Source organism: Gavialis gangeticus, unplaced genomic scaffold (assembly GCF_001723915.1).
Source record: "Gavialis gangeticus isolate Ggan-Ray unplaced genomic scaffold, GavGan_comp1, whole genome shotgun sequence".
NCBI classification, from domain to species: domain Eukaryota; kingdom Metazoa; phylum Chordata; order Crocodylia; family Gavialidae; genus Gavialis; species Gavialis gangeticus.
Window position 1 is genome coordinate 28897593 of NW_017729022.1, and position 11109 is coordinate 28908701.

At 39.7% G+C, this 11109-nt stretch overlaps 1 protein-coding gene across 1 annotated transcript in view; it reads left to right on the forward strand.

Moving 5' to 3' along the window:
- The window catches only part of TMEM19 (transmembrane protein 19), a 19177-nt gene extending 8529 nt beyond the window's left edge, over window positions 1–10648 (forward strand). The window contains exons 3-6 of the mRNA XM_019514734.1: window positions 2270–2407; window positions 2677–2931; window positions 3325–3534; window positions 8938–10648. Of these exons, the coding sequence (XP_019370279.1) occupies window positions 2270–2407; window positions 2677–2931; window positions 3325–3534; window positions 8938–9101 (767 nt within the window). The 3' untranslated portion in view covers window positions 9102–10648. The remainder of the gene's footprint in view (window positions 1–2269; window positions 2408–2676; window positions 2932–3324; window positions 3535–8937) is intronic.
- The last annotated feature ends 461 nt before the right edge of the window (window positions 10649–11109 follow it).

An 11109-nucleotide genomic window follows, 5' to 3' on the forward strand; every position in this document is an offset into this window, starting at 1 on the left:
CTGACTTTTTTTTCATGGAGAGGTTGTACTTCAAAATAGTTGTTGCTTCTGGATTCTGCCCCTGCTGCTGGTTGACTGTTAGCTGAGAGAGAAAAAGCAGCCATTTTGCAGCAAAGCCTCTCCATCTTTCTGCTGTCCCAGTGAAAAAAATCAGCTTTCCCATTGAAGACATTTGGGCGACTAATTATGGGGGGGGGAAAGGTGTGTGTAGTATGGGAGTAAATACGGTAATAAATCAGTTCTCCTTTTACTATTTAAGCTGCTGACCTGTTCACAATTTCATTTCTTGACCAGATGAGAAAACAGCAAAATACTTTCAAATATTGTTTATCAAAATTTTATGCAAGATTTAGGGGTGAGGTTCTTACATTTGCATGGGGCAGAGGTCAAAAATAATGACTGATGGGACATTGGGAAGGGAGGGAGAAGTAGGACCCTCAGTTTCTCTATACCAGGTGTTTTCAAACTTTTAAAATAAGTGTACCCCCAGTGACTGGACATGGAGCAGGGGGAGAGGGGTGGCGCGCAGCTGGACACGGAGCAGGGGGGTGGGAAGGGTGGTGCTCAGCCAGATGGGGGGGGGTGGGTTGGCAGCAGCCGCCGCTGCATGGAAACTTCCCCTTCACCACCTCGCGTCTGGCCAGCCGGACAGCATCTGTTTGGCCCACAAAAGGGTGCCACTGCCCTCTCCCTCCCAGCCCTACTCCTGGGAGGCAGCAGTGTGGGGTGGTGGGTGGCAGCAGTATGTCCCTGCCTGCCCATGTGTACCCCTTAGGGCCTTCCCAAGTACCCCGCAGTTGACAACCCCCATTTAATACATTCTGCAAATATAGTGCATTATCTATATCTAAGATAGCCAGTGCCTCCCTAAAAGACACCAGCTTCCCTTTCCTGTTGCTTTTGTGTTAACAGCTCTGGGATCGGTTCAGTTACATAGAGCTGCAGGTCATCAGCTCAATCTTTTCTGCTTCAGTGGCATTGAGCTGAGTTAGCCACTAGTTGTTTTCCACTCCCAGCAAATTGCAATTTTCCACTAAATAGAGCAGTAAGGTGTTATGTATTGGATCTACCCAGGGAGCAGGAGGGAGAAGGAAAGTCAAAACACGTATGTGCAAAATAACACCAAAGAAAAATTACTTAAAGAGAAGTATTGCAAACAAGGCAGCAAGAACAGGAAATGAGGCAAGAGTGACGATGAACAAAAAAGATCAGTGGCAGTAAGGGTTAAAACAAAGTTGTCCAGCTCGGAGGGGTTAGTAGCCCCTGGGCTCCTGGTCCAGGGGCTGTTCCCCACTTTGCTTTCTCACTGTTGCAGCCAGTATCCCTGCCCTCCCCGCCATACCTCCTCCAGCTTCTGTTGTCCCCACCCCACTGAGCATGATGGAGTGACAGAGCCCACGTGGCAGCCAGGCTGCTGGGTGCGGGGGGTCTGACCCAGGAACTGTCTGAAGCATCTGTACCAGTGTGGAGTAGTGTGGGAGTTGCCTGCCATGTAGTGGAGGGGAGGATGCATGTCTTATCACATCTGCATGGTCAGGGGGTTTGCACTGTGTGTTAGGGGATCCGTGTGGTTGGGGTGGGCTCATGCAGCATGTCAGGGACCTGTGTGGTGCAGCAAGGTGGGCTCATGTGGCGTAGCTTGCATGAGGTATGGCAGCCCCGGCTGCTCAGAAATTGGACAGCCCTGGATTAGAACATGTTATATGTAGCAGGAATGCATAGTCCTACAGATTATCCTGAGAGAGGACCCCAGCACAAGAAAAATGTTGCAACCCAAACTGTAGAAAGATATTCCTAATGTCAGTATATACATAGAGGCTTAACAGATGTACTCCCTTTGCTTCCCGTAGATACAATGGGGGGACATTATATAGAAATTTTCATATATATATATCCTTTTGCATTTTTTTTATTATTGAATTTTATGTGGCCCTGGCATAGGTGACTTACTATTTCCCAGCAAAGAGAGAGTTGTTTCAGAAACTCTTTATTATACAAATACTTAGTAGAAGATCAATGTTTGTTAAAGGAAAACATTAAAGCAAAGGCAGCTGTGGGGTTTTTCAGCAATACAGATTGTGGGGTATTTTAAAACTGTATGTAGCCCATGGGTTACCACAGTAATTCTCGGACTAATTGCACTGTTGTCATCTTTTAGGTTTATTATGAAGATTTAATAGTTCATTTTAGAACATAAAAACATATTCTTAATTGCTTTGCAGAAGATTATTGCATGAACTAACTCATTTGATTTTTTTTTTCTTTATAGGATTAGTGGTTGGGTTTATCCTAACAGTTGCAAATTTCAGCTTCTTCGCTTCCTTGCTCGCGTTTTTTGTTACTTCTTCAAAACTTACTAAATGGAGAAAAGATGCAAAGAAGCAAATAGATTCAGAATACAAGGAAGGTAAATGCCAAGATTAATTGTTAGACATTCTGAGAAAAATACATTCTGTCTTGCTTGATGTTTTTGAATGTAACAGATATTACGTAGTGTACAGAGTAGAGAACACTGTGCACTGTGCAAGTTTCCCTGCCCTCCTTAGCAGTAAAGTACAGATAGTAGCTGTTTCTTGAGGACTGTTCGTTGGTTTGGTTGCTGCTGTCTCCATCTGATGTAAGCTGCTGCATGTAAACTTCCTAGGGATGAAAGTATTCAAATTATCTTTCTTCCAGGTGGGCAGAGGAATTGGGTGCAAGTGTTCTGTAATGGTGGTGTGCCTACAGAGCTGGCACTGCTGTATATGATAGAGAATGGACCAGGTGAAATTCCAATAGATTTTTCCAAGCATTATACAGCATCGTGGATGTGTCTTTCCCTTTTGGGTGCTTTGGCATGCTGTGCTGGTGATACGTGGGCTTCAGAAATTGGCACTGTCCTGAGTAAAAGTGAACCAAGATTAATAACAACATGGGAAAAGGTACCAATAGGTGAGGCCTCTGATTTTACGTATTCTTGTGTTGATACTATATCTAGTTCTTTCTAAGAGCCTTTACATAATCAGATCCACAGTATTGAATTCTGCTAATATTGAAAAAGTTTACTTTGCTGAAAATAAGTACTGTTTTCCATAGGTTGTAAATAAAATGGAGTTATATAGCATCCTGTGACTGAAAAGCTGCCCCATTCTGAGTCTGTCTTTGTTTTTAACACTATTAGTGGGTTTACATTTTAAATGACATCTTCTGCAATATAAACTGTCATGTAACACAAATGAAGGGATTTGAAAAGCGTTTTAAAATCTGAGATATTTAATTGGTAAAAGGCTATATGCAGTAAGCATAAATACGACAAAAATACAAACTTTTTGTTTGATTTTTTAGGTACCAATGGAGGAATTACTGTAATTGGCCTTATTTCAAGTTTGCTTGGTGGAACAGTAGTAGGAGTGGCTTACTTCATTACACAACAGATTTTTGTGAGTGATCTGGATATATCTGCTCCACAGTGGCCGATCATTATGTTTGGAGCAGCAGCTGGTTTACTGGGTTCAATCATTGATTCATATTTAGGAGCTACAATGCAGTATAGTGGTAAGAAAATTATTTTTTTTCTAACTTAAAAACTGCCTTTAACTTAAGTTGCTAAAGATTTGGTTTTGAAAACAGGGAAAGAATGGATGGAGTAACTCAATGATGGATTTCCAAAAGATGGCAGAAAAAAAGGCAGTTAATCTTACCTTTCATCTTATTTCTGTTCCCTACTTCTTTGTTTTTAGAATCTCAAAATCATCTTGGGCTACTCTCAATTTGTTACATGAATTGTAATGGTTTTTGAAATGATCAGGAAAAAGTGATAAGAAATAAATATAGTATTCTTTCATGGGATGGTGTGCATATCCATTTCAGTATATAGCTGTACATGCTTCATCCACTTGAGCTGGAGACTTACTAGGAGTACTGTTGGGACAGACTATGTGCCCTGCCTGCCCTCTATTTCACCTGAGGGCATATGGAGCTGTGATTATCTTGCTTCCCTCTGTTCCTCCTAACTGCTCATCACAACATTAAGCTATCTATACTCCATTCTGGATTTTTTTTTTCTGCACAGCCAGAATTCACTTTACTTGTAAGTAGTTCTAATATTTATTAGTTCTTAACTCTACTAGTTATTTATATAACCTAAAGCTATTGGAAATTCTAACCTCAGGGTTTTAAGCAGTGTCTTGTGTGGGGGTGGGAGGGTTTTATATGGATTGTTTGTTCTGGCCCAGGAAAGGGAAAGACGCCATCTGTAAAAATCTTCTCTTTCAAACAAGAAAGTAGAGAGATCTGTCTCAAAGAGCTTTCTTCGGACTTAGCAGATCCTTATCCTTCCCAGGCAACTCCTGTGCTAGGAAAGGTTCTCTCTATCAGGGATACTTCTCCAGCTGCTTGTTCTTCTTTTCACCAAAGGAAAGCCTTGCAGTCAAAAAGGCATCTCCCTACCTAAGCAGGCAAAATAGATTTTTTTTAATGAAGTCGGATGAAAAGTGTGAGGGGCTTAAAAAAGCAAAGCAAAAAAAGGCCCCTTGCCATATCCTTTCAAAGATCACCCGCACACACAAATGCACACACCCTGTCCAAGGTGACCCTATTATCAGACAGCACAGTGAAAACCAGTATATTCATTAATTTCGAAGACTGTTAATTTAGGTATGGCACTGTCATGGCTGGGTCCTTGCCTCCTTTTCTGCCTGTCTCCAAGATGGTTGATGGGTATTGTTAGGGTGTATTCCAAGGCATGAACATTTCTTTTTTCATTCCTTGTCAGAATGCTTGGCTGAGATAGTTGTGAATACACACTTATACTAAATTTACCTCGAGGAATAAAGATCAGAAGAAAATTGCATGTATTTGGATGCAAATCTTACACGACAGCCAGCTTTATTTGCCAAACTTTCATCAATTGGAACTCTAGATTCTAGTTTGGTAGATTAAATTGAGAAATGCAGTAGGTAATTCAAAGCCATCATCACTGGGGAAAAAGAGAGAATGTTTTTGCAAGTTGTAGTTGATGCCATGGACTCCACTTCCTACCCCATGCACTTTCTTTCCTGGTCCAAGTGTCATTCCTGTGAAGATCCAGCACGCAGAGGCTAGTTCGCTATTCAGGAGTCAGACTTCATTGCTGACAAACATGAACTGAAAACACTAATAGGTACCAGAGTTGCGCTCTGCTCTTTAAGTGTAGCTATGCCAGTGACAAAGAAGAAGTAATTGTAGCTTAAATTCAGCATAGTTCTTTTTATCTACCTAAGCAGGTAGACTTATCAAAGAGATGTAATCTTTTCAAGCAGAGGGACAAACCATACTTTGTTAAGGGACCACTTTGATAGTCATCTTAAAAGAAGGCTGTCAATTTCATAAGGTTCCTATTAAATCTTTCCCACTCTTTGGGAATAATCTCTTCTTTCTCTACAATGCCTGAGACTTTATATTAGACAAATGGATCCTGAGTACTGTAGAAAGTGAATACAGTTCATTCCTTTCCTCATCTCTACCCAATTTCCTGTCCCTCTTCAAAGACCTGTCTTATGAATCTGTGTTAGTACAGGGGTTGTGCACTCTGCTATACCTGGGAGAAATAAAGGAAACTCCCCCAAAGCATATACAGAAAGGCTTTTATTCCTATTGTTTCCTTTTGCCCGAGAAAAGATGTGGTCTGAGACCAATTCTGACTCTGAGAACATTTTAAATAACTTTTATAAGATATTCAGGCCAGTTTCGCTCTTTCCCGGTTCCTTTCAGGTTCCTTGATATCTAGCTGAATGCTTCTTTTGACCTGTAGGGTGCCTGCTTCCATGTGGCAATTTTGCCAAATTGCAAGAAAAACAAATATTTACTATGTTAGGTTGCACATACCTGGGTGATATTCCTCTTTCAGACCTCTCATCAGTTTTGAGAGCCTTTACCCAGAGCCTAGTGGTAGTGACTGTCTGCTGTCAGAGCTTGCAGATCCACGTTTGTTTAACCCAAGTTATTGATTTGTCTGGGGCTGGTTAATGGAAAAAATTCCATCAGATAGATCCAGTTCCTGGTGACTCATTTCAACCTGAAAGCAGAGAAGTCCACTTTATTACTGGTACAAAAAAAATTAAATCAAGTTCATCATCATCAAGTTCTGTCCTTGATTGTATGAGTTGCTGTCTGCCTATCATTATACTGGTGTTATACTATCTTGACTATGTGCAGAACTTGCAGAGCAGAACCATGACTAAGTCTATGATATCGTCAAAGACTGCTAAACCATGTGGCCTCATGAATGTGTGAGACTTACAGTGTTCAGGTTTGGCTAGGCTCGGTGTACTTAGTATCCTGATGTGTTGCTCATCCACTGTATATGTTTGTTCACAACTTGGCTTAAGTGCTTTTGTCTCAAATAGTGGGCATAGCTGCTAATATGTTATTTTCTTCTTTTGCAGGTATTTCAACCAGTGGGTGGGGTTCTCAGTTGGAAAACTTATTAATAAGATTCTGTACCAAAAAGGTTCAAAATAATACTTATTATACCAGAAAGGAATCCATCTGTTTTGATAAATAGAAGAACCTATTAGTTTGGACAGCAGTAAACAAATGATGGCAGAGTTGGCATAAACTACAATAAAACATAACAGGGCTTTCTATCATTTCAGTTAAGGTTTACTTAGTAGGCATTTTGGCAGCACATTCTTTTGTCCCAAATAACTTCCATCTTGCTTTGTGAAGTTTCCTCAGTGTCCATCTTCCAATACAAGATCTAGTTCTCACATGTGAATTAAACCTATTTCCCTTCTTAGCCAATGGACTGTCTGTATGAATCTTTAAGTATCTTGTAGTCTCTTCCATCTTTTACATAAAACAGATTTTTTTAATGGTGGAAACATCATCTGAAAATGTTTCTGGATTACAAGCCACTATATACAATTTCCACAATTGCATGATTTTTCTTAAATTCATCATAAATGCCATGCCAGAAATCATTTAGTTCTTTAAGCTGAATCAAATAATCCATTTACCTATACCTCTTTCCTAAGCCTCACTTCTGAAGAGGCAAAGAGAAATGTTGACAAAATGCTCCCTTCTGCATCGATGAAACAAAGACCTTCACCAGAACTACTTTGGTAAAGAGACTGAAATGTCAGTTAATATCCACCTGGATTACAGCATATCTAAAGACTTGCTGTAGTTCAGCTCACAGAAATTTTTTTTTGTATATTTGCACATTTGACTTGGCTAAAGCAGTGTCCCAGTTGTAGATATTTGTAAGGTTAAACAAAAGAGTTTTCACTACATGGCTTTCCTTGACATTTATTCCTTAATTGAAACTTGTTGTCCCAGTGCTGACTTTGGCAGGGTAGTTCTTTGAGATGTTTTGTGCCTGTGTCCATTCCACATGCTCCCTCCTACCCTGCATCTCCAGAATTCTGGCAACAGAGAGGCTTGAAAGCCTGGGGATGTGCAGGGTGCATACTCTGTGCCAGTGGCACTCTAGCAGATGTGTAGTGCATTTGATAATGGAGCGTGTGTGCGCGTCTGGCACATCTTGAAGAATAATTGTTATTGTGAAGGTAAAAGCAGCTTCCCTTCCATCCCCATAGTTCTTAACCTGAATATGCTATATTCTAGCATTGTCTGCTTTTTCCCTTTCCTAGTACTCTGAATGGCTATCCAATTACAGTGCATCTATAATGCCAAAACACAGTCTTTACTTCACTCTTTTTCAGTTATTCTGTCAAACTTCAGCTACCCAGTTTTGCAATGGTAATTTATTCTGACCTAATAGGATTGTGCAAGTAGTTTCCATTCTTAATTACTTAATACTACTTGAGGTGATGAAGGACAGATAAATCTAGCCCTTATGTGGTGTGGTTTTTAATTTTATTTTTTATTGTGGCTTCATATGGATGCAGGAGATGACTATTCCCTGTTCTCCCAGAAGAAAAATGTTAATGTGGGGCCAGTGGGCTGTTTAGGAATATGTATGGATTTAGCCTTTTATAATGGGGGTTAAGTAAGAGTTAAGCGATCGCAACTTTAAGTTAATGCTTCTGTTACTGTTGACCTCTCATTTTGGCTTTAGTTCAGTAAGTGCTAGGGAAGAAGCAGTACTCTCAACTGTTTGCTTTCAAGGCAGCTGTGTGATTTTTCTTTTGGTGTGTTAAGCATCTCTTTTCAATAAAACAGTAGCTCAACATGAATTTTAACATTACTTTGAACATACAGGGCACTAACAGATATTCAGAAACTTCAAAGAATGGTACTGGCAAACCAGTATAATGGCCTACTTTGAGATGCTGGTTCTTCTCCACAGAAATAGAATCCTTCACGATGTATTGAGCCAGCATTAAAATGTACATTTGTCCTAGCAGACAGATTGGATAAGGAGAATGCTGTCCCACTCACTTTTTAACTTTTCCTTTGCATTGATAAGGAAAGACAGTGTTTATACAGAGGCAGACCAGGGGCCACATAGACTGGAAAGAGAGCTATACAGCCACTTAATGTAATAGCTTCACTTCCACAAGGGTATTTAATGGGCTTAATTTCAGGGTTAGATTTGCTGTGATATGGAGTAACTTTTGGATATGAAAGCGTTGGGTGTTTTTTGGTAGGAATACACATTTCTAACCATTTATGTGTTCAGTGGCATCATCTTTATCATGACAACTCTTGGAATAGTTTTGCTTACCTTAATAGCCTTTGTTGCTAGCACAGTATTATAGAACTATGTGTATATGTGTGTGCGTGTATGTATATGTGTGTTTGTGTATATATTATATATATATTTTAAAAATTAGGGTATTAATGCTCATGTAAAATAAGAATTTATCTTTTTAAAGTAGATAGATATTTGATTCCAACAGCCATAACTTAAGCACTTGTAGGAAGTAACATACACTTGATGTTAGGTTTCCTCTCAATTAAGACAGCTGCAAAATTTGAATATGTTTACCTTCTATTTACTTCTTTCCCCAGGTTTTGACAAGCGTATTGGCATGGTTGTCAACCACCAAACAAAAGACTCAAAGCACATATCTGGAAAACCTATACTAGACAACAACGCAGTGAACCTCTTTTCTTCCGTAGTCATTGCTTTGTTGCTACCTGGTATAGCATGGGGTTTTTGGCCAAGAGGATGAAACATCATAATTTTTTTATATGTGGTTCAAATCTTACTCAGAAATTTCTCCACAGAGCACTATTTTTGCCTTACTGAGGGAAGGGGTCTGTAACCTTTACAGAGCCATAAGGGCTTAACTTCCTTAAGCTGTAAGCTTCATGTAACAGCCACCATCTTTCTGGGCAGAGGTGATGGCCTTTTAATAACCAGTCAGTACAGCTTCTTAACTGAACATAGATCACTACTGTGTGACATGAAGTACTTCATCAGTCACACTTCTGATGATGAATACTTGGCCTGCAAATCAGTTCCAGTACCCAGAAGCTGGGAAAGGGAGAGACTGGATAATGGACCATTGCCACTGTTTACCAAGCTAGACCGAATGCTACATAACTTCTTAAAAGTTCGTAATAGTACAGATGAAATCACTGAATTTAGGTTTAGTACATATTTTCCATCACCTGCTAAGTTTTATAGAAACAAGCTAATGTACCTTAATTGTATTTTAATAAGCAGCATTGCCCATTCCATGTTTTGATACTTTTACCAATAAGATGAACACCCTTGTGCTTGCTTTTTTTCTTGACAGCCTATTTGACTTGTATTAAATGGGGTTATAAAGCTTACGTTAGCAGTACCATGAGGTACTTCTTACCAAATTAAATTACTGATATTTAATTTAGAGTACAATTTGAATTAAAACTCATGTGTTTAGAAAAGTTGAATATTGCTACTGAAATTCTAAAATTATACATTAGAATTATACTCGGTTTTTCACCACTGATACTCTTGATACTCTTCATGTCTGTTCTGAGTAGTGCAATTTTTGTTGCTGTTGTTGGGTCCCCAGTAATGCAACATATCTGTTTAGTGCTAAATAAACTTCACACTGGAAATGGAAAGGTGTGAAGACCTTTACCTTTACCAGCTTTCACTTCTGTCTTCCAGTGGCAGGCTAAAGAGATTTTCAGTTGATATGGTAAAGGATCTGATTCTGTAACTGGGTTGTGTGCATTGCCCACTCCATCCCTTTGCAGGATCTGACCCATAAGACCTTACCAGCTATTTTTCTGGTTTGAGTGAGATTACCTGTTCCAGCGATAATTCCCAGTTTGAAAGTGTAGCGGATCTCAAACTGGTAGCATCATTTAAAGCAAAATTAAATAAATGTTATCACTTCATGTCAATGTTTCTGTTGAAAGGCACTGAAACATAAAAAGCATGAATGCTCTTATTGCTTAGCTGTATTTTTACTGTAAATAAACAGGTTTTTCTTCATGCATAGTTGGAATTTTCTACTGCATCTAAATAGAGTCACATTTTTTTCTCTTGTTAAGTGGTGTTAAGCATCAGAGGAGGACTTGGGGTGGTGGCGATGTTCTGAGATGACTTACTTTCAGCTTAAATGTTTTATTGTCTGGTGTGTTGTTTCAGGGATCAAAGGTTTATTTTCAAACCCTTAAGTAAGTGTTTAACCAAGTTTTCACTGATATCTGATATGGGCATGTGTGGTGTTTTAGTTAACACTGGAAACACAACCATAATATTAAAATAAGCTTTCCAGAATAGTATGAAATGTCTTGATTTCTATTATATAAATTAGTAAAGTTTTTAAAAGTCATTTGGAAGCTTGCAGCAGGGTTGGGATTTTCAGAAGTGCTTAATGCTTGGTGTCTTAACTTTTCCAGTGAGGGGGGTTAAGTTTATGTGGAGTCATCTTGAAATTCCCACTCAGAAGGACCCAACCATTTTTTAGCTTTACAGAAAATTACATTGCCCTGGCAGGATAACATTACACTGAATAGAACATTTTAGGAGGGCGAACTTCAGCGAGCTAAGGAGGATAGTTGGAGAAGTGCTGAAGACTCAGAGGGGAGGGGAGCCGGGTGTCCAAGGGGAGTGGTCGCTCCTTAAGGAGACGATCCTCCAAGCCCAGAGGAAGGTAATCCCCAGGAGGGTCAAAGGGGGCAGGAGAGCATATAAGCCTCCATGGCTCACTAAAAACATCCGGGAATGTCTCCTTGCCA